General features: G+C 44.0%; 1 protein-coding gene and 1 pseudogene across 1 annotated transcript; both read left to right on the forward strand.

Moving 5' to 3' along the window:
• The first annotated feature begins 3,172 nt into the window (after positions 1-3,172).
• Positions 3,173-5,068, forward strand: LOC119323218 (GDSL esterase/lipase At5g45910-like). The gene is made up of 5 exons (XM_037596812.1): positions 3,173-3,542; positions 3,655-3,864; positions 3,948-4,096; positions 4,226-4,502; positions 4,605-5,068. The coding sequence occupies exons 1-5, from the start codon at positions 3,302-3,304 to the stop codon at positions 4,889-4,891; spliced, it is 1,164 nt and encodes a 387-aa protein (XP_037452709.1). The 5' UTR covers positions 3,173-3,301; the 3' UTR covers positions 4,892-5,068.
• Positions 5,069-6,418: 1,350 nt separating this feature from the next.
• LOC119323976 lies at positions 6,419-10,342 on the forward strand (annotated as a pseudogene).
• Positions 10,343-24,576: the final 14,234 nt, after the last annotated feature.

Genomic DNA, 24,576 nt, shown 5'->3' on the forward strand with positions numbered 1-24,576 from the left:
TTGGGCATAACTTTTTTTCCGTTTAGAATTTGAGGATTCAAAATCGGATGCAGATTTTTGTGCTGACTTTTTTGATATATTATGCTTTTTTTCAACATCGTATGCAAAAGATATGGCCGTTTTACATTTTCGTAACACTTTTTTTGCAAAACATGTCCAAATTGAAGTTTTTTAATTTTCCTAACTAGTAGATGTAGTAACATAACTACATTCGAAGGATTTTAATTTTTGTATCATTTTCTTTTGCTTTTTACAAAACTGAAAAGGCGATCCACGTGGGGGGGGGGAGGGGGGGTTGTGTCTTTACTCCCGGTTTGTGTCTCAAACCGAGACTAAAGGGCTAACCTTTAGTCCGGGTTTGAGACACAAACCGGGACTAAAGGGCACAACACCCTTTAGTCCCGGTTCGTGTCTGAAACCGGGACTAAAGGGCTCATTTGAACCGGGACTAATGCCTTTAGTCCCGGTTTGAGACACGAATCGGGACTAATGCCCCCATAGGTCCCGGTTCGTGACTGAACCGGGACTAATGGGCTTATCTGGTCCAACCGTATGCCCTATTTTCTACTAGTGGGAGGAGGAGGATTTGTCTTCTTTCCCATGCACCTTTCATTCCCCCACCAGCACATGTTGCCGCCAGATATGATGCCAAGCCACCATTGCTGCACCGTCTCCTACAAAAGAGTAGCAAAGGCTCTGCCGCCAGAACAACCATTGTTGCAAACCCCCGTATGCAACACCCCCATTATTGCAAAGCTGAATGGGACGACAAGCGGGGGCCAGAACCCCTCCCCCTTGATTCGGCCTCCTCCAACGAGTTCCAGCGGGGACTTGTACAGAGATTAGGCTTAATTATCGGCATTTCGTAAACGGCGCCCTCTACGCCCGATACAGTTGTTTGTGCAATCGGGCGCACACCCCCTGATCCGCACTGGGCCGGCCCGTCCTGCTCTCTTTTTCCCTTCTTCTCTGAATCCTTCAAAAAAAGGTGCGCCTGAAAGATTCGAACCCTTCACCCCACGGTCTCAGTACGAGCGCAATAAACGCCCTAGACAACGCCCTTTAGTGACTGAAAGTGACCTTTACAGTTCTTCAAATAAAGAACGTGAATTTGTCTTGTTTTTTTTCTTTTTGGCTGGTTTTTTCTTCTTTTTTCTATTTTCAAGTTTGTGAACCTTTTTTCTGTTTCGCGAACTTTTCTCGACTTTGCGAACATTTTTTGTAAACCTTTTTTTGAATTCGTGAACTTTTTTCAAATTGTTGATCTTTTTTCCAAAATCGACGAACCCTTTTCCAATTTTTGATGAACTTTTTTCATGATTGGTGACTATTGTTTCAAAAAAGTTAAACTTTTTTCGAATTCCTGAACCCCTTCTTGAAAATCCATGAGCTCTTTCAAAAATTGATGATCTTTTCCAAATCGATGAACCTTTTTTCCCATTTTGATGCACTTTTTTAATGATTGGTGAACATTTTTACAAAAAAATTGAACTTTTTTGGAATTCGTGATTTTTTTAAGCCCGTGAACTCTTTTTCAAATTGATGAACTTTTGTCAAATCGAATGAACTTTTCCAAAAATTGGTGAAACTTTTTCTAAAATTGATGAACTTTTTTTCAAAATCAATGAACTATTTTCAAATTTGATAAACTTTTTATAAAGTTCGTTCAACTTTTTATAAAGTTTGTTCAACTTTTTATAAAGTTTGATGAACTTTTTGTCATATCAACTAACTTTTTCTAGATTTGTGAACTTTTCTTAAAAAATGATGAACTTTGTTTAAATTGACGATCCTATTCAAGTTAATGATTTTTTTAAAATTATTTAGAAAACTAAGTGCATTAAATAGCGCAGCCGCGTATTCCTTATATTATTGACACTTTCTTCGTCCACTACAGTTCAATAGTTCTACTGTCTATGTGCGCTCGTACGTTAAGGCGAAGTCTCGAGTTCGAATCCTGATGAGGGCCACCTTTTTTGCGCTTTTTCGCTCGTTCCCTGCACAGTGCCCCGATCGGTCATGGCAGGCAGGCGCATCGGCCTTGTCATAGAGCAACCCACTGGACACAGTTGATATGCAAATCCTCGAGCAAAATAGTGAGGCCTCTGTATAAGTTCCAAAACAACATAGAATCGGAAGCACACCAATATGAGCAAGACCCTCAAAAGCGTCAACAAATTTCAATCTGCTATGTCTCCTGTACTTTAATGTGTTCTTCAACCCTCAAAAGTGTCGCCTTTAATGCGTTCAACATAATAAATGACAAGAAAAGGCGATGCTCATGAGAATATGCAATGTAAGAGATGTTGTGAGACTAACTTATTAAGCATGGAAGATGTAAACACTCTTTTTTCATACCACACAAAGCAACCACTCTATAATTTTTATCAACCCATGCTGAGTGGATGGCTGCATTGGTTGCAGCCTAGCATAGACTATACGTACCAAAAATCCACATTTGGTATCGAAAATTCGCAAGGACACGTATCTGCGAGTTGTACCTGCCGCTCGATTGCCTCGGGATCCGCAAAGTCGTTTGATCCCTCATGAGGACACAACAAGTTTTAATTTTGAGTCTTGAAACTTATGATTTTGCCGGTCGCGGGTTTCGAAACTTGTGATTTTGTCGGTTGCTCGTACAAATTTTTAGAGTTGAAACTTAAAACACACAATTTTGTCAGTTATAGGTTCTGAAACTTACGATTTTGTTAAAACTTAAAGCTCGGATTTTGTCGGTCCCAAGTTCTGAAACTTACGATTTTGTCGGTTGCTCGTACCAAGTTTCATAGCTAAAACTTAAAACTTATGATTTTGTCAGTCCCAAGTTCTCAAGCTTACGATTTTGTCGATTGCTCGTACCAAGTTTCATAAGTTGAAACTTAACAAAATTCTAAAAACTCATTAGACATATTCAAAATGGATCTCATTTGAAAACCCTCATCACCAGAAAGACGAATATGTAAACGAAACCTAATTTGACTTTTGGTTCAAAAGACATGAAATGTAAAAAAAATATCAAAAGCTGAAAAAAAGGTGGATGCGCCCCGGCAGAACATCTGGTACCTGGTACATTCTGCATGTGCAAGTTACCACGTGAAGGTACGGTTTGTAGAGCCCAAGCCCGACCCGATCTTGGCATCCTTGCATGCACACTCTGCAAGCCACCACGTGAAGGTACTATGCAGATGCAGAGCTGCCTGCCTGTCCACCACCTCCAATGGCAGGGTTGGTTGGTCGAAAGCTCCTTCCACAATAGACTTGTGCCTTTGATTTTTCTTCACCATTCCAAGTTTTAGCAGCCATGGCACTCACGCTTTTGTTCTCCTCTCTCCTCCTTTTCTGTCTCAATGGCGTGAGCTCCGATTCAAGCTACTTCACCTCCTTGTTTACTCCCGGAGATTCCTACTTTGACACTGGCAATTTCCTGATCATGGCTGATCCGGCGATACCCGAGTATAATGGCAACCCACCCTACGGCATGACCTTCTTTGGCCGCCCCACTGGCCGCCTCTGTGATGGGAGAGTCACCGTCGATTTCATCGGTGAGTTGAATCATCTCATTTGTTGCATCAAGTGAATAAGTTGCTCCAATTTTACATGCATCTTCATTTGGAGTTTGAGTACATTACGATTTTGGTTTTGGTTTTATATCAGCCGAGCAGTTTGGTCTGCCACTTCTTCAAGCCTCCATGTTGAATAGCTCGGACGTGTCTAAAGGCGTAAATTTTGCTGTTGGTGGCGCGACAGCAATCGACATCGACTTCTACGAAAGGAGCAAACTGGTTCCATACAAGCTTTTGAACAGTTCTCTAACCGTACAGCTGGGCTGGTTTGAGGAACTCATGCCGGAAATTTGCACCGCAGGCCTGTTACATGTTCTCTAGTCTAGTCATCATAGTCCCTGGTTCCTGCTGAGTTACATATGCGAAACTGGTTGATATGTTCAGGGCGCAGATATTGCTTCAGTAACGCCCTCTTCTTCGTTGGGGAGTTTGGAGTGAAGGACTACGACTTGTTGTGGAATGCCGGGAAGACGGAAGATGAAGTGCGGTCTTATGTACCAAAAGTTGTGAAAATTATTGTCATGGCCGTGGAGGTATATATATTGTGCAGTTTTTTCAATTATGTTTTCCATTTTAATGCACCATATTTTGCGCCCTAACATTAGGACACATTTGTACTTGGACACATGATTAATTAAACTAGTATTGAATTTGCAACACAGAGGCTTATCAGCGAAGGTGCAATATACGTGGTCGTGCCTGGGAATCCACCTAACGGGTGCTCACCCATCGTGCTAGCGACTCGCTCAAGCCTCAGCAGGATGGAGGACTACGACCATATTGGCTGCCTAAGAGACATCAACCACGTGGCTAGGTACCACAACTTTGTCCTCCGTGAGGCGCTGGACCATCTCAGGGGCAAGTACCCCCATGCGAGGATCGTCTTTGCTGACTTCTACAACCCAATAATCTCAATCCTTGAAAATCCCAGCCATTTCGGTAATAAGTACTTAAAATCTTGTACAATTTGCTTGTGCATGCATACACTTGCGTGTCACTGTGGTGTCACTGAGTTTATGAAATTTTGCGATCAATCTGTAGGAGTCGCCGATTCTGATGCTCTACGGGCTTGTTGCGGAGGCGGCGGGCAGTACAACTGGAATACGAGCGCCATATGTGGCATGCCAGGCGTGAGTGCCTGCAAGGACCCCACAACATACGTGAGCTGGGATGGAGTTCACTACACCGAGGCCACATACCAGTACATTGCCAATGGATGGCTCTATGGTCCTTTCGCCGATCCGCCTATAATGTCTGCTATTAGCTACACGCGAGAAGATTTGATTAAAAATATTACAAGCAACATAAGGAGTTCACGAATATATTAACATTGTCTTTTAGAAGGAATCTTCCATATTTTCCACTGCAAGAATCTTTGGACATGTGTTTTTTCGTCGTTTTCTATTGCATGAACCTGAACTATTTGACACCATTAAGGTATGGCATGTAATAAATGACCTTCAAGGTTTATTTGTATTAGCCTATGTATATAGCTTTTCTTGAGACCTCGAAACATGAGGACAAATTACTTCTCTTAGGAACACATACAAGAAAAAGGATAATGGTAGCCCTCCAATTAACTACTTCATTTTCATTTATGAATTTCATAGTAATAGAAATCCATGTCCTACCGAGACAGAATTTAGAACTTGCTATCCACTTGCCTAATAGGCAAAGATTGACCTTTGTAGAAAGACTGATTCATTCGGATCGATATGAGGACCCAACTCCGTTGCATTGCCAGAATCCATGTTCCATATTTTAAGCGGGTTGACCTCTGTGCTTCTCTCATGGTGCAATCCTCTTCCTGCTGAGCCCCCTTTCTCCTTGGTTCACAGGGAAAAAATGTAGGACTAGTGCCGACAGTTCATCACGGAAGAAAGAACTCACAGAGCTGGGATTGTTGTGGTTAATCCAATTATTTTGATTTGGTCCCCATACTAACATAGAGGAGTTCAAGTTTGTGAATGGATGGTCGAAGATGAAGATGGTTGTGACATCATTGATCTTGGCACCGATGCGGTATAGATCACATTATCGAGGGGCTTGCCTACACGGCTTTCCTTAGAAAAAGAGTTGTCTGCGTTGTGGTGAAGGTGCAGCCAACCTCATCAGCGATGCCAAAGTGAAGCTCATGGTGATGAGCACCATGGCACACCTTGGTGTTCTCCCATGATGGGAAAACCTATTGCTATCTAAATTAATCCAGAAGGTGGTCATGTCGATGACGAAACACAACAGTGAAAGGTTCATCGAACTCGGGGACCTTTGTAATGCGTCAAGGAACATGCTAGATTTGGATTCCTCATGGTTTTTAGCTCCATCAGCGTTGATATCACATCATACAAGCTTGAAAGGTGGACTCTCATGTCCCTTATGAAAAAATTGCATCCCATGATGACATATAACTCTGTGCCTTGATTTACAACCAAGTTAAGAGTTTACATATGTGTTGACTCTATGTATTGTCTGTTCCAGAGACATACACCTGTTGGGGAATGTTGCATGAGAAAAAGAATTCCTACGCTCACCAAGATCAATCTAGGAGATGACCATCTACGAGAGGAAAGATTGCATCTACATACCCTTTTAGATCGCTAAGAGAAAGCGTTAAGGTACGCGGTTGATGTAGTCGAACGTCTTCGCGATCCAATCACGATCCGTCCCGCGAACGTCTTCGTGATCCAAGTGTCAAACGGACGGCACCTCCGTGTTCAACACACGTACGGCTTGATGACGCCTTCACCTCCTCGATCCAGTGAGCGACGGTGAAGTAGTAGCTTGACTCCTCCGACAGCACGACGGCGTGGTGGCGGTGGTGGTGGCGGAATCTCAGCAGAGCTTCGCTAAGCGCTATGGAGAGGAAGAAGGCTACGAGGGAGAGGAGGGGCAACGCCGTGGCGTATGAGGGTGTGGTTGCCCTTTCTCTACCTCTCTATATATAGGGGGAAGGGGGAGATGGGGCGCCCCTAGGGATCCCATCTAGGGCCGGCGGCCACAAGAGGGAAACCCTAGATGGGTTTTGCCCCTGAGGCCTTGTTCGGTTAAGCCACTCCTCAAGTGGATTGGAGTGGAATGGAGGGGATTTGGGGAAATTTTGAACTAGATGGGATTTAATCCCTGCCAATCCCTCTCATTTTTCATGGAACCGAACAAGGCCTGAGGAGACTTGGCCCCCAAGCCAAAGGGGTGGGAACCTTAGGGGGCGCCCCCACCTCCTCTGGAAACATGGGATGGGGTGAGGGGGGCGCACAACCCCTTAGTGGGCTGGTTTGCCCCCTCCCCTTGGCCCATGAGGACCCCAACACTTGTCGAGCCCCCCCAAAACCCCTTTCATTCATGCTGGTCATCACCCGGTACCCTCGGAACAATTCCGGACTCCAATACCCTTCGTTCAATATATCAATCTTCACCTATGGACCATTCCGGAGTTCCTCGTCACGTCCGGGATCTCATCTGAGAATCCGAACAACTTTCGGGAACCACCATAATGACTCAACTATACTTATATCGTCACCAAACATTAAGTGTGTAGACCCTACGGGTTCGAGAACTATGCAGACATGACAAAGACATCTCTACGGTCAATAACCAATAGAGGGACCTAGATTCCCATATTGGTTCCTACATACTCTACGAAGATCTTATCGGTCGAACCTCGATGTCAAGGATTCAACTAATCCCGTATGCAGTTCCCTTTGTCTATCGGTATGTTACTAGCCCGAGATTCAATCGTCGGCATCCTCATACCTAGTTCAATCTTGTTACCGGCAAGTCTCTTTACTCGTTCCATAATACAAGATCCCGTGGCTAACCCATTAGTCACGTTGTTTGCAAGCTTACTATTATGTTGTATTACCGAGTGGGCCCTGAGATACCTCTCGGTCATACGGAGTGACAAATCCCAGTCTTGATCCATGCCAACTCAACAGACACCCTCGGAGATACATGTAGAGAACCTTTATAGTCATCCAGTTACGTTGCGACGTTTGGTACACACAAGGTATTCCTCCGGTGTCAGTGAGTTGCATGATCTCATGGTCATAGGAACATATACTTGACATGCAGAAAACGATATCAATAAACTTGATACGATCGTATGCTACGTTCATAGTTTGGGTCTTGTCCATCAGATCATTCTCCTAATGATGTGATCCCGTTATCAAACAACAACTCATGTCTATGGCTAGGAAATCATAGTCATCTTTGATCAACGAGCTAGTCTAATAGAGGCTCACTAGGGACATGTTGTTGTCTATGTATCCACACATGTATCTGAGTTGCCGATCAATACAATTCTAGCATGGATAATAAATGATTATCATGAACAGAGAAATATGATAATAACTAATTTATTATTGCCTCTAGGGCATATTTACAAGAACACCCACCAGTTATGTTGTGTCATGTCATTGTATCTATAAAACCTCAAGCCTAATGAAAGTGCCCTTCTCAGCTCGAGCTCATATGGTCTTGGTATGAACAGTAAAATCTAAAAATATTTTAAAAAACTCCTTAATTTATTATTTTCTATTTAATATATATAGAATTTAACAATGTTCCTTACTGACCAAATAAAGCTATGTCTTGAATTTCTAAAACAGGTTTGTGTTTCTCCGTTAAATTTGTACCCCTCCATTCTATAGAGAATTATGTTCTTCTACACATTGTTATAATCTGCTCACACCACACAATCAACGGCTTTTATATTTTAGCTCGTAATATAATGTGAACACAACGAGGCATATTGGATATTTGTTTACAGTAAGTCTAGTGTAGAAGGCGCTTTTGACCAGTCGAATGGGGGAGAGACAGGGAGCTCTGCATGTGCATAGTACTAGTATGGCAGTAATGAAGCAATGTGTTGGTACAGGAGCTACAGTCCTTGGCCAGCGCGTGGAGCACGTGGAGTAGCATACGTATTGGCAGAAGCAGGACGGGAAGGCAGGGCGTCTTGGCAACAAGTTCTACATGCCAACATCTTATCTTCACGGGGTGGCTTGCAGATGAGCACAGTCACAGCCGTCTGCTCGGCGTGGATATGATTGATAAAAACTGTGAAGTGGTTGCTTGGGTTTTATGGAGAACTGAGTGTTTCTCACCATCTCGGCTTAACTAAGTCAGTTTGAGGTGTCGCTAATTAATCTTCTTGGAGGCATTGTTGTGAGGCATGCCATTGTCCTCCGCTTTGAGAACCTTGTTCAACAACCACCTTTTTTTGTCACGAATACGCAAAACTTGTGTAAGAGAATTGAGTACAAAGGACGGAACACCACATGCCATGAACACAGGAAGTCATGAGCATGGAACGCAAAGCAGAGAGACAAGGATGCTCAGCCCGAACGGGAGAAAGACATAGCGAGGGAGGCAAGCCAAGCTAGCAAGATCTCAAACATCTCCAATTCCGACACCGAGGACGCGGCGATCTACTAAGATAACGCCTTCAAAAAGACTTTGCTCCGCTAGAAAGACTGATATTTAGGGATGAAGGGAGAATGGAGTTATCAAGGTGCCCTGGCACACCTATATAAATGGAAAGTTGTAGATGGAGCACTCATGTAGGTACACTCCTCACCACTATCCAATTCCAATCTACTTCAGTCTTTTGAATGTTTTGAAAAGACTTTGATCTTTAGATAGATCAAGCGCTCTACACATATTTTGTTACACAGGCCAAACACTCCATTTGGATTTTCTCTCTGTATTTTCCTCCCTCGTGTCTCATATTCTCATACTGCTTCTTTGTCTTCAATTTACTATGCCACCTTTCTTTCTCACTCTCACGTGTGTAGTGTTGTTTACTACTACCTCTGTACTAAAATATAAGATGTTTTTGTAATTCTAATTAAACAGAAAAACACCTTATATTTTGGTACCTGTGGCCACTCCAAAATTAGCAACCAATAGCACGACTGCACAACACATGTCTGCAATTATGTTTACACCCCAACTCCCACGGGTCTATTTAAAAAAAAACTCCCGTGGATCCCAAAAATTCTGCACATGGATGGATAGTAGGGATAGCGAGTGTACCTACATAGGAGCTCAGAAAACCACTATATTTTCCCCTTTTTGACAACCATACAAACAAAGATCTATAATCCACGTTGTGAGAAAAAATCGTATGCTTTAAATGTTCTAATTTCTTGTCTACAGATTGATTTCATGCTGCACTCGTCACTTCACTGCAAAGTCCCAATGGCACAGTCGACATTACGTTGGTTCTTATTTTCCTAAATGCCTTGACGGATGCGCCACATTTCCTCATGGAGTTCATACAAGGCAGCCCAACTCCAATGGTTGTGATTCTTGATCTGCTCCTACGGAAAGACCTCGCACTCCACCCGGAGTACCTCCACAAGTACTATGAACATACTCACTTGGACAAGCAACATGAAAAGATCGAAGAATTGCCACAAACCCGTCCATACCGATCGCCGTCGCTCTTTGTGCGCAGTGCATGTTCTCCAACAGCGGTGTCGGTCACCATCGACTGCGGGCAAGGAGGGGAGGGTACCTTGCAAGAGATAGTGTGTGGTCATCTGGCATCAGCTGTGAAGGAGATTCTACACATCTGGCTTCATAGTTTCGCTCGTGACACCTCCGAAATGGAAGAGGCCGAGAGGGAGATCATGATCAAGAGGGACCAAGCTGTAAGATTAAAATCAATCGAGGTCGACCTAACTGCAAATTTGCCTAGGATGTTTGGTCCCGATGTGTCTGGCCACATCATTGCTGAAATCGGTAAGGTCTTTGGAGTACAACTACAGGAGGCCTAGGATTCAAAAGCAGAAATATAATCATTTTGCATCCAATGTTAACCTGTTTCTGTAAAATCTGTGAGTTGTAAGCAGTGTATGGCACCATTTTGTGCTGCAAAAAGCAACTTCCTACTAAGTAGCGATGCGAATAAGATAATTTTTTTGTTCACAAATAATTATGCCTGGTAGTTTTATTCTTTCCTTGACAAGGAGAGTACATCCACGGGCCACGCCCTCTACTTCATACAATGAATACAACAAATTCTGCTGAAGTATATTCTGCCAAGTTGCTTCATCCCGACCAGAAAGTCCTTTTGTTAGGAAATCAGCTTCTTAATTTGGAGTTTAACTAGTCTCTGTCGGTGTTGCGTAAGTGTCAGGCCTCCTTTTATGTTTCTGTGTTGCATGCGAAGAAAATATTTCGTGGACACATATTTCACCAACTGATATATGCCGACAGACAAAAAAAAAAGCATGCATGAAGTTCATGCGGTTGGTGCATGGGCTAGTATGGTATGTAAAAGAACGAGTTTAATTTTCTCCGTGGGTTCACATGGCTCCACTAAACCAAATGAAAATAATAGCGTGCTAGGACAAAATAGTGTAGCCCTTAAAATACGTTATTAGCATGCTTTATCGCGCTACAGCGTGCTAATTGCGAGACACTGTACATTGATTTACTTAGTGGGACATTGCTCAGAATTTGAAGAGCCCTCCCGCTAAAGCTATGCACTTTTAACGTTAACTAAAAATGAAATTAATAGTTCACTAAATCTTAGTTTACCACTAAATTTGGAGTCATTTAGCGCCACCAAGCCGCTGCAGCCTGCTTGGGACACAAGTGAGTTATACAAAGTCATCTTTCTGCCCTATTCATCCTTCTTATTTTGGACATATATGATGCATTGATGCAAAGGTTAGTAATCGAATTAGGATGTATGATCCGTTATTGGTCTTTTTCATTGATGTTTAATTTTCTCCGTGGAGATGCATTCCTGTTGGTTGTAGCCTAGTGTTAAGGGAAAGTTTGATGCTTTGGACGAATGGGAAGAGACCGTCCTTTACCTCCAAGATCGTATGATAGAAAAGTTCACACTGATGTTGAACTACATAATAGTTTTACTGACTGAAGAGGAACTTGCTTGGCTTCAATATTGCTAATGGTAAGAAGAGAAAGAATACGATATTTTCTCTAGCTGGCAAGGACACTATACCACACTGGATGTTATGAAAAACAAATTGGTCCTGCCCCCGGAAACATTTGCCACCTCAACATTGACTCTATTTCCGGTACCATCGATCTATTACTGGTCTAATATCAGGACCCGTGGCCTGATATATGGCCTATTTCCTGCTGTTTCGTGGTAAATGGTTGAAGACATAGAACAAGGCCTCACAACGACGCGTTCAAGGAGGTTAACGACGCGTCAAACCGACTTAGTTAAGCAGAGACAATGAGAAACAGTATCTTCCGTAACTCACAAAGCAATCACTTTACCATTTTATCGACAAATACTGAACAGATGTGTGCATTCCCATTGGTTGTAGCCTAGAATTGACTGTAGTCACGTAGTAAATCACATTCACATATGCTACCAGACGAAAGGTTGACACCAAGCTGGTCCATCCTGCATGCAAGCCATCCGTGAAGTTACAGACCCTGCTCCACGTGCTCCACGCGCTGGCTAAAGCCTTTATTGTATCTGTACAAGTACTATGCACATGCAGATTCTACTGTGGAATAAATGTTAACGTCGAACTGGTCCTCACAGTGTTTCTGGCGTCCACCAGTACCCCCCTGTTTTGTAGTGCTACATTTCCGTGGACACGGTTCATATAAACAACACGCATATATTACTTCACATCTGAAATCAACATGACATAAACACCACATAGCAAAGCATGCCATTTTTCCATGATCCTGTAGCCTGTAGGGTTAGACCAGAAGTATGATTAAAAAGAATGCTAATGGTAGAGGTACTCGTGCAGGATCCCATCCTCCATATGGTGAATGTTCACGATTAAAATCTGATTATAATGTTGACGAACTTTTTAAAAAATTCTACAATTCGGGAAATATTAATGATTTTGAAAATGTTCAGAAATTTTAGAAAATGCTCCCAAAAATGAAAAAGGAAAAGAAAGCAAAAAAAGTAAAAATGAAAAGAAAAGGGAAAAAGGAAAAGGAAAATAAAAGAAAAGGTAAACCGAAGAAATAATGGAAGAAAAAACAAACGAAAAGGGGGGGGGGGCGAAAACTGAGGCGAAGAAACCCAAAATGGGCCAGCCCAAACAAAGGATCGAGCGCTACAGAGGGTATGCGCTTGGTCACTAATGCGCGACCTACGCACCAAATAGGAGAAGCCGGGTAAACCCAAGTTAGGTCTTATGTGATCACATGTTAAAATTGTTTTGAGAACTATGGCTTTCTTTCTCTCCAAAAGAAAAAAAAATAGAAAAGGAGAAAAAATAGGAGAATTTGAGTTGGGTCCCCCAGATTAGGTTATATTACATGAACTACATCCGTGAATAAATGCGCTTGCATGTAACGACTCTTGAGTTAATCTGATGATGCAACATCGACCCAGACCAACTATGAAAGAATGCATATCTAAGTGCTTACTGACAAAATGAACTCATCTACTCCCTCCGTTCCAGAATATATGGTGTATTGATTTCCGCGCAAGTCAACCATTTGAATGTTTGACCAAGATTATAGAATAAAATAACAACATCTATAATACTAAAGATAAAAAATGAAACTACTTCTCATGATGGATAAAATGATATAAATTTTGTATTGTGGATATTGATATATTTTTCTAGAAACTTGGTCAAACATGCACTCGTTTAACTTTTGAAGAAACAAATATACCTCATATAAAGGAACGAAGGGAGTATTATTTTACTAATAAATGTTTTAGGAGGAAGGACGAAAAGAAAAACAATAAATAAATACTCCAGCACGAAAAATTGGAATAGAACATAATATCCTACGATTTGGGGACCTTTTTTTAGAAACAATAAATGCTTTTTTGGTGGTGAACAACAATTCTTAGAGTAACATGGTAAATTACAGATTGTAAATACTTGAATTAGGCTGTAATTCACAGGCAGTATAAGGAAGAGAAGCCCAAAAAGATAATCATAAAAAAAATTCACCAACATCATCACCAAGCTAATAAGCAGATCTGAGGTGAACAACAATTCTTAGAGTAACATGGTCTCAACTCGGCATTTTTTTATGAACTACGCCATGCATACCATAAAACCACTATTGAAACTTTATCATATATACAATTTGAGAAGAACCAGCAAATATCAAATTTAGTTGTTCAATCACTTACAATGTGCTTAAAATAAAATCAGGGATTAAATTTGGCATGCAATAAAAGATACCAAAAGATAGCAAGGCAAGTAGTATATGTGTGACAAATGCATAGGAATTCATTTGGCAATATATAATTACTTGCCTGGTCGACAAGTTAGCTACCTCCCTGCATGCCTCTATATAAGAAGAGGTACTCCAAATCTAGTCAGACAAACGAATAAAGTCTTATATAAGAAGAGCACATGATGGCGTTAGCCAATAAAAACAACCTTAGTTCTTGGGCTCCCATATTCACCATTGCTCTTCTAGTCATGGCTATCGTTTCTTTCTACCAGGGAGTGTCAGGTTAGTGCACTAAGTCATGCATGTATATACTTTTAGATTGATTGTATGCTAATGATCCCGCTCATTTGTGAATACTAATGTATGTGTAGATGAAGTGATCAGCGGTACGACTGGAGAGACATGTGTGGCTGACTATGAATGTGATCAGGAATCGTGTGGAGTTAGGTGCCAGATCATGAAGATGGACCCAAGTGCAGCCCGCTGTGAGATAAAGGCCGGACCAATTCCCTACTGTTGTTGCCGCCCATGACTACATGCGGCGCATCAGATATGAAAATAATGGAAAATGATCTGAGACCATAATTCATGTATCTTCTGCATGATTGGTCAATTAATAAGAATGATAAGAGGAGATTGCTTTTTCTTCTTTGGCGAGGGGATAAGAGGAGATTGCTGGCCACATAGATTGAAGTACTTTGTTTTTCGGTCATGTGCGTTTGTTACAAATTATTATGTAGTTTCAATCAGATTTCGATATCCTATCTCGCACATGTTTTCTCTGTTTGAATTACCTAATGTACCAGGTAAGAGGCATGATATTTTTATCAAAAAAAAAGGTTTCTTTGGCTGGAAGAAGAGGTAGCTAGAAAGTCTCATGTAGTAAGTTGGAATAAAGTTTGACAGTAGATCTCCATGTTGATTATCTCGAGGGGTTTGGAATTAAAGAGGCTGGAAATAAACATTACTTTTGTGATGAAATACAATGCCTAGATCTGAAATGAATGTAGGATAGCTAGAATTATATGGGTCTGTCAATATATCAACAGGTCTAATAAAGGACTGGCTTTACCAGCGAACGTCGCTGGGGAGCATGGCAAATGTGAAAGTGTTTCACGGCAATTTGTGTTGGCCGAGGATGGAAACTTTAGTTAACAAGTAGGACACCGCAATTTAATTTATGCCAGGATTTGCATGCTTGCTAAAAGAAAATTGATTTGTCATTCTATCTCAGCGAACATCCGCGCAATAACATTTTCGTTTGGTAAATCCATAGGGACTGGCTACTCCTCAATCGACTGAAATGAGTATTGGGTCACTCAATTGACCCAAATTCTGCTTCAGTCAATTACACAGCATCTGCACAATGCCAGGCAGCGCCACGCAGCGTCTGCACAAGCCCGTAGCTGGACCATGGGCTGCTCCAGCCGGGTATTGTAGATAACCAATGAATGGACTGAAAAAATTGACCAATGAATAGCACTCACACATATTTGCATGCAATGGTTAGTGGTATATGTGCAATCTCACACATGTATATTTACTTTTATACATGTGCAGTCTCACCGTTGAATAGCACTCTCACACATAATTAATTTTTATACGTACAAATATGTGGAAAATGTATTATTACTATGCAAAACTGAGCATAATATAATGAGATTTCCCAAAAAAAGTGTTTTCTAAATAGTAATAGGTTAGTGACATCGGCATTATCCTTACAAAAGAAAAGGAAAGAATACTAAAAATGGAACAAAAACTTAGAAAATGAAGTTTTCTATAGAAGAACGAAATCGTTGCATTGGTATAATCCTTTCAAAAAAACAAAAAAAAACAAAAATCCAAAATTTTCTAGGAAAGTACAAAACACTTTAAGAAGAAAGAAACTGAAGAAAAAAACTTTCAAAACATGCACACAATTTGCACCGAGATTGCACTTTTTGGAATACGCAAAGATAAGCATATAATAGTGCATTTTTCACATTCTACTATAATTTACACAAAATGTAACTGAAATAATCTATTTATTTAAGAAGAAAGAAAATAAATAAAACTTTCGCACAACTTTGCACTCAAATTGCACTTTATCGTAATATGCAAAAATAATCATATAATCATGAAATTCGGGCACATATTATATATTATTTGTATGTATATAATTACACTCTACAAAAAACCAACAAAACAAAAAAAACCAATAAAGGAAAAGAAAATAAAAAACATTCGAAGCTTGCGCACAATTTGCACTGAATTGCACTTTTTGAAATATGCAAAGAATAAGCATACAATAGTGCATTTTTTGCATTCTACTATAATTTACACAAAGTGTAACTGAAATAATCTATTTCATTAAGAAGAAAGAAAATTAAAAAAACTTGCGCACAACTTTGCAGTCAAATTGCACTTTATCGTAATATGCAAAAATAATCATATAATCATGAGATTTGGGCACATATGATATATTATTTGTATGCATATAATTGCACTCAGTCAAAAACCCACAAAAACAAAAAATAACCAATAAAGAAAATAAAAAAAACTTTCGAAACTTGCACACAATTTACACTGATATTGCACCTTTTGAAATATGCAAAAAATAAGCATATAACAGTGCATTTTTTGCATTCTACTATAATTTACACATAGTGTAACTGAAAACAATGCATTTCTATTAAGAAGAAAGAAAATTAAAATAACTTGCAACTATGCATCGAAATTTGCACTTTATCGTAATATGCAAAAATAATCATATAATCATTTTTGGCACATATAATATATTATTTATATGTATATAATTACACTCAGCTAGAAACCCACAAAAAAATAACCAATAAAGGAAAGAAAATGGGGAAAAGAAAAATGCATAGAAATAGAAAAAAAATATTAAAAATGAGAAATTTGCACACAATTTACGCAGAAATTGCACTTTTTTATAATATGAAAGAATAAGTATATAATGATAGAATCATCACAAAAACGAAAGTTTTCTGAGAAGAAATGAATTAGTGACATTGGTATTACCATTAAAAATGAAAGAAAAATGCCTAGAAATAGAAAAAAAAATATTAAAAATGAGAAATTTGCACACAATTTACGCAGAAATTGCACTTTTTTATAATATGAAAGAATAAGTATATAATGATAGAATCATCACAAAAACGAAAGTTTTCTGAGAAGAAATGAATTAGTGACATTGGTATTACCATTAAAAATGAAAGAAAATGAAACAAACACTAAATCAAAAACAAAATAATGAAGTTATGTAAGAAAAAAATGAATTAGTGATTTTGGTGTTTCCCTTCAGAAAAAATGAAATAATTACTACAGCAAAATCAAAATAATGAAGTTTTCTAAGTAAGAATGAGATAGTTCCATTGATATTTCCCTTTAAGAAGAAAGAAACTATAAAATAATCAAACAATAACAAAATTTAATATGCATATGGTAGTGGAATTATCACAGAAAATACAACTATAATGAAACCCTACTATTTTAATATTATGTAAGAAATAAGCACATAATAGTGCATTTTCATAGAATTACAATTTATAAACAATTTATAAATTACTTATGTGTATATATTTTGTATTCACCCAATGTCCAAAATATACCCATAAAAATGACCAAAGAAAGAAGCAAAAACTCACACAAACAACCTAATAAGAAAACAAGTAACGGGGTTCATCCCAACAAGAAATTGACTGAACCAAAATAGGGGTCAATCAAGAAACATGCAGCCCAATACAGGACAGCACACACAACAGGAAAAAAACAACTAGCACACATCTTGAAGCAACAATCAACGGTTAAAAAATCGACTGACCCAAAATGTAAAACTCAGTCAGCTGACATGTAGCTAAAGTGAAATCCATACACACCAATGACGAATCATGGGTAGTTTGCTGGTTTTGTTAGAAATGAAATTGGAAGTTCGAGCTTATCAACTCAGAAAAAAAACTGACCCACAAAATAAATAGTTGGAGTGAATAGCCCATATAATATAGCCCAATAAGCCTGGATTCACTCCGTCCATTTCTATCCAACTGAAACTAAACAAAACAAATCTGTAACAAATCTGTTGTTTCTCACCCCCTCAAAAAAATGTTGTTTCTCAAAAAACAAAAAAACAAATCTGTTTGTAACTGCAGCGGCATCTAGGTAGGGCTCCTGACTTAGTGGCCACGGCCACCTCTGCCAGGTCGTTCCTCCGCTCCTCCGCCTCCAGGGGCGGAGCCAATGTAGAAGCGTTGGGTTCAAGTGAACCCAACGACTTTTGCCTCGTACGTGCATGTAGGTATGTGGTTGCTTGACCTGAACCCAGTAAAAAGTCCTGCCTGACCCCATCAAATAACGCGAGGGCCATGTGAACAGCTAAGCAAAGGGCCAGCCCTAAAAAAAAGCTAAGCAAAGGACCAAAAGCCCACAAGGAGTCCATGTGCCGAGGCGGCCAGGCCTAAACCATGATTAGCAGGCCCCTTGTGATTAGTCACGTAACGCAACCACACGCGATCCTCGTCATCTGTTCGTTTTCCAAATCGCATCTCTCCTCTCGCCAGTTCGTGTTGTTCGGCGCCTCGCCGCCGCACGCCGGCGGCAAGCAGGCCGCTAGCTGCAACACTTGTAGCCCAAAATTTTAGGTAATTAGATTACATTATCACATCTCCTCATCTACTCTCTCTGATATATGTTCAATCTAGCTAATAGCCTATTAGTACGAATGTACAATAGTGATTTTTTGCCCTAGTTTTATTTCTGTGGACTTTGATTGATCTAGGCTATGGAGGGGTATTATTCAAAGAAAATTGGGTCACCAGGTCCGGTTAATGATACAGGCACATCAAGGTCACCCATTAGATGTAAGCAAAGTGCATCACAGGTCAGTACAACTAGTCTCCCGAAACCTACTATTCGCACAGAAATTAACTTAGATGAGCTGCCTTCTGATCAGGCCGATCGAAAAAGGATTGCAGAGTACACAAGCAATCCAAAGAAGTAAGATGAGATTAGGCTCGAATATTTAACGAGGGGAACTTATGGGCCACCGCTTAATTTTGATTACCCGTAGGGGGAGATTGGAGATACTCAACAGAGACTTAATCTAGATTGGTTTGATGAATATGGTCGTTTGCTTGAGTATAGTGACAAGGTACATAAGGCCTTTTGTTTGTGCTGCTACCTTTTCAGAGATGACAATGAGGGACAAGCTGGAAGTGATGCACTTGTAATAAGTGATAACGGCTGGAAGAGGAAAAGCAAACTAGATACTCATCTGAGTAAAAGTAATGTTAATAGCTTTCATAATCTAGCAACAAAAAGATGCGATGCCTTGATGAATCAAGATCAATCAATTCAGGTTGCTATCGATAAGCAAACTGTTATTACAAGAAAGCAAAATTGAGTACGTCTTAGTGCTTCGTTTGATTCGGTTTAAAATGGAGAGATGCTTTTCAGCAATGAATGTCAAGAAAAAGTTGCGGTATAAAATGGGTGATCGGTTCGTGAGTGACTCTCTAATTTACTATATTGAGAAAGATATATTTTCGACCATTAATAAAGATGCAGTGTTTAATCTTTTTAAGGTGGGGAAAGATCGAAAGGGGTCACTCTAAAAGTGAGTGACTTTACGAACTTCAATTGCTTGATGGTACTTACTTAAACTTGTCAAACTAACTTAACATTTTTTCAACGTTTCAGGAAGCTGAGAAGCTAAACCTGGAGCTACAAAGTTATTTGATACTACTCTGTTGTTTATAATATGTAGATAAGTGTTTTCCAATATATCAAACTGGTATGTTTTGCACTCTTCAATTTTTCAATGCAACACAATATGTGATATGTGATACTATATTTGTTTTCCGTTATATTGTATATGGGTGTTATACTTTTGTTGCAATTAGACTTTAATGTTCATAAGTTAGTATCAAGTTCTCATAAAGAGTGAATGAGTGAACCCAATGGCCAAATTTCCTGGCTCTGCCCCTGTCCGCCTCTGCTCTCCGTGCTGCTTAGGCGAGACCGTCTTCCATCGGCCTTGGTGCGCATCGTCCTTCCGTCCGCCGCATGTTGGCTGCACCCCCTCGCATCCTCAGGTACGTACCAAGATTCATCCATGCTCCCTGTTAGCTAATAATATAGCGTGACAGGTCATTAGGGCCGAGTAGTTTCAGTAGGTTAGTTGAGCTGCAGCAGCAGCGTCATTTTCAGTTTCGTCAGTCAGCTATTCCAGCTTTCAGTTAGTCGAGCCTTAGCTCACGGCGCGACCACGCCCATGATCGTGGGATGGCAGGATCCAGTAGCGCGGGCTGTTCTCGATCCGTTTTTCCCGTTCATCAAGTGAATAAAGAGAGAAGGAGAAAAGCAGCAGATATGGTGCTGCACAAAACATTCAGTCTTCTCTGTCGTTCTGCCATTGATAGGAGCTAGAGCTCAGAGATAACAATTGGCATCAGATCCGTCTTTCGGTCCAGGGCATGGCCAGGGACGACACCGGAGGCAGCAAGTCGCCACAGACGCCGCGCACAAGAATCTCCAACGTCACAGAGCTGTCCGTGGCAGAGAGATCCATGGCGCGGTTGGTGCGTGACACCGGCGGCACGGCATGGCCGCAGCTGACGAGGACCAACTACACCGACTGGGCCGTCCTCATGCAAGTCATGATGGAAGGGCGGCACCTGTGGGACGCCGTGCTGACGGGCACGGCGGAGCGCAGCGACGATCGCTAGCGCTCGAGGCCATCCTGCGCGTAGTGCCACCGGAGATGGCACCCACCCTTACCGGCAAGGCCACAACGAAGGAGGCGTGGAAATCCGTCAAGACGATGCGCCTCGGAGTGACGCGCGTCCGCGAGGCAAAGCTCGAAACTCTCTCCAAGCAGTACAACGACATCCGCTTCGCCGACGGCGAGACCACCGACGATTTTGCCATGTGCATCACAAACATGGTGGCCCAGATGGCGCAGCTCGGGGGGACCGTTCAGGAGGAGCGGGTCGTCCGCAAGTTTCTCTCCGTTGTCCCGAAGAGGTATTCACAAATCGCCCAGTCAATTGAGACACTTGTTGATCTGGACACGCTCTCCATGGAGGAGCTCACCGGGAGGCTGAGGGCTGCCGAGGAGGGGTACAAGCTCGACCAGGTGGAGTCAGGTGTAGGGCGTCTTCTCTTCACGGCGGAGGAGTGGCACGTGCGTCTGCTGCGCAACGAGAACGACGGATCAAGAGGCAGCGGCTCCGGGTCAGGGCGTGGCGGCGGACGCCGTGGGCGAGGCCGCGGACGCGGCGGTGGACGCGGCTCCAGCAACCACGCAAAGCCCACAGATGAGTGCAGCCACTGCAAGAAATACGGGCACTGGGCACGCGAGTGCAAGACGCGCATCCGCGAGGAGCATGCAGAGGTGAACCTCGCCGAACAAGGCGGGCACGCCCTGGCGGGCAAGACGACGACCCAACACTTCTGATGGCGGTGATCGCCACGACCCTGGCATAGAGCGCGTGGGAGAAAGTCATGCTCAACGAGGAGCGTGCAGAGGCGAACCTAGGCACGAAGGAGGCGCCATGCAACGGCCGGTGATTCCTGGACACCGGCGCGTTGAACCACATGACAGGCGACCGCGCGGCGTTCGCAGAGCTAGATGAGGGCATCACCGGCAGCGTCAAGTTCGGAGATGGCTCCACCGTGGCCATCCACGTTCGCAACACGGTCACGTTCACCGTGCGCAGCGGCGACCATCGCGCCCTTACTGATGTCTACTTTGTCCCGCGTCTCAAGACGAGCATCATCAGCCTCGGGCAGCTGGACAAGCACGGCTGCACCAACAAGATCCATGGCGGCGGCCTGACCTTGTACGATCGCCGTCAGCACGAGCTTGCTCAGGTATGCCGAAACGGCAGACGCCTGGACGTTGTACGCCTGGACATCTCACATCCAGTCTTTCTAGTAGCACAGGCCGGCGACGAGGCGTGGAAGTGGCACGCCAGGTTCGGTCATCAGCACTTCGACGCGCTTCGATGCATGGTCTGGTGGATCACGCAGAGGAGCTCTGCGACGCGTGCTTAGTTCGGAAGCAACGACGTGCGCCGTTTTCCTCGCGCGCGGTACCGTGCGGCGCGGCCACTCGAGCTGGTCCACGCAGACCTTTGTGGGCCGATCACTCTGCCTATCCCAGGAGGCAAGCGCTACTGCATGCTCGTTGTCGATGACCACAACCGCTACATGTAGGTCATGATGCTGCCTGCGAAGGACGCCGCGGCGGCCAGCATCAAGCACTTCATTGCCGATGCTGAGGCAGAGCGGGGAGCGCTGCGCACGTTCCTGACAGACCGGGGCTGCGAGTTCACGTCCACTGCGCTTGGTGAGTACTTCGCGGACCAAGGCGTGCAGCGGCACCTAACGGCGCCCTCCTCGCCGGAGCAGAACGGCGTGGTGGAGCAACGCAATCAGACCATCGTCGGCATGGCCAGGAGCATGCTCAAGGCAAAGAACATGCCAAGCAGGTTCTGGGGCGAGGCCGTGGCGATTGCGGTGTTCATCCTCAGCAGGTCCTACACTCGTAGCGTCGACGGAAAGACTACGTACGAGGCGTGATACGGCAAGAAGCCCGCCGTGCACTATCTGCGCGTCTTTGGCTGCATCGCCTATGTGAAGAACACATGGCCCGGGTTGAAGAAACTGGACAACCGCAGCACGAAGTTGGTCTTCACCGGCTAGGAAGTGGCCTCGAAGTCGTACAGGGTGTATGACTCACTGACCAAGCGCGTGTACGCGTTGCGTGATGTGGTGTTCGATGAGAACGCGAGCTGGGACTGTGGCGCCACCAGCGAGCTCACAACAGAACCGCTCGTTGTGCACCATGAGCTCCCGCTCACCACTAGAGCGCAAGGGGCGCCCACCACGGCAGGCGATGCAAGCGGGACCGATAAGGGGAGGACGACACCTCGGTGGCTTCTCCGGCCACGCCGAAAGATGCGGCCATGGCCGCATCTCCCGCCACGCCCCAAAGCGCGTTCGTGGCCGAATCTCTAGCAACACCGCGGTCGAGCACGCCCATGAGTTCTCCGGATGGACCTGGCGGCAGGACGCCCCCGACGAGGCACCAGGGGGAGTGGAGTTTGTCACACCGCCCGCAACGCGGATCCACTCGTTCGACGCCGAAGATGAACCGTTCGCGGGGCATCGTTTCCGCCATGTCACAGACGTATACGGCAGGGCGGCCAAGTCCACTGCACCAGCGGAGCGTCTGCTGCTGGCCGAAGAGGAACCAGCTACATTTGCCGAAGCAGAGCCACACGAGAGCTGGCGAAGGGCGATGCTGGAGGAGCTAGCGTTCATCGAGGAGAATGGTACTTGGACGCTCACTGATCTGCCTGCAGGTCACACGGCAATTGGCCTCAAGTGGGTATTCAAACCGAAGAAAGATGCCGCCAGTGTCGTGGTCAAGCACAAGGCGAGGCTTGTGGCAAGAGGCTTCGTGCAAAAAGAGGGCGTGGACTACAACGATGCGCTCGCGCCCGTGGCGAGGCTGAATTCGACGCGCATCATGGTTGGCGTCGCGGCACAGCGCTGCTGGGAGCTACACCGCCTCGACGTTAAGTCGGCTTTCCTCAACGGTGAACTCAAGGAGGAGGTCTACGTCACACAGCCACCTGGCTTCGTGCGGAGAGGAGAGGACCTCATGGTATATCACCTTCACGAGGCGCTCTACAAGCTGCGGCAGGCGCCACGGGCTTGGAACGCCAAGCTCGACTGCACTATGGAGCAGCTTGGGTTCGCGAGCTGTCCGTCGGAGCATGCCATGTACGCACGCGGCGAAGGGCGTGCGCGGCACCTGGTCGGTGTGTACATCGACGACCTCGTCGTCACCGGAGCCGACGCCCAGGCAATGCACAGCTTCAAGACGGAGATGAAGGCTAGGTTTCGTATGAGTGACCTCGGTTTGCTCAGTTTTTACCTGGGCACAGAGGTGAAGCAAGGAGCCGGGGAGATCACTCTATCGCAGGCGGCGTACGCCAGCGAGCTCTTGGAGCGGGCGGGCATGTCGGACTGCAATCCTATGCATGTCCTCATGGAGCCGCGTCTCAAGCTAAGCAAGGAGGGGGCGGAACCACGTGTGGACACCACTGACTACCGCAGCATCATCGGGGGGTTCCGTTACCTCACCCACACACGGCCGGACATCACCTTGGCGGTGGGGTACCTAAGTCGCTTCATGGAGACGCCGACCACTGCGCACATTGCTGCAGTCAAGCACCTGCTACGCTACATTGCAGGCGCCCGCAGGTATGGGTGCAGGTATATCAAGGGCGGCAACGGCGACCTCATTGGGTACAATGACTCGGACATGGCCGACGACATTGATGATCGCAAGAGCACGTCTAGCAAATTCTTCTTCCTTGGAGGAGCACCGATCACTTGGCAATCGCAGAAGCAGAAGATTGTCGTGCTGTCCTCATGTGAAGCTGAGTACGTGGCCGCGATGACTACGGCGTGCCAGGGCATCTAGTTGAGCAGGCTCAGGAGTGATCTGCTCATGAAGGACGCCGGCGCCACCACCATTCTCATGGACAACAAGTCGGCGATCCAGCTGTGCAAGAATCCCGTCTTCCACAACCGAAGAAAACAAATCGATGTCTGGTTCCACTTCATTCGAAGGTGGGTTGAAGAGGGAAGGATCAAGTTTGAGTAAATCGCCACCGGCAATCAGCTCACAGATGTCTTCACAAAGTCACTTGGGCGCAGACGGTTTCAGGAGCTGCGTGCACGCATGCCTTCTGTCATGACTAGCTTAGGGGGAGACTGTTAGCTAATAATCTAGCGTGACAGGTCATTAGGGCCGAGTAGTTTCAGTAGGTTAGTTGAGCTGCAG

The sequence above is a fragment of the Triticum dicoccoides genome, chromosome 6B, assembly GCF_002162155.2.
Source record: "Triticum dicoccoides isolate Atlit2015 ecotype Zavitan chromosome 6B, WEW_v2.0, whole genome shotgun sequence".
Classification (NCBI taxonomy): Eukaryota; Viridiplantae; Streptophyta; class Magnoliopsida; order Poales; family Poaceae; genus Triticum; species Triticum dicoccoides.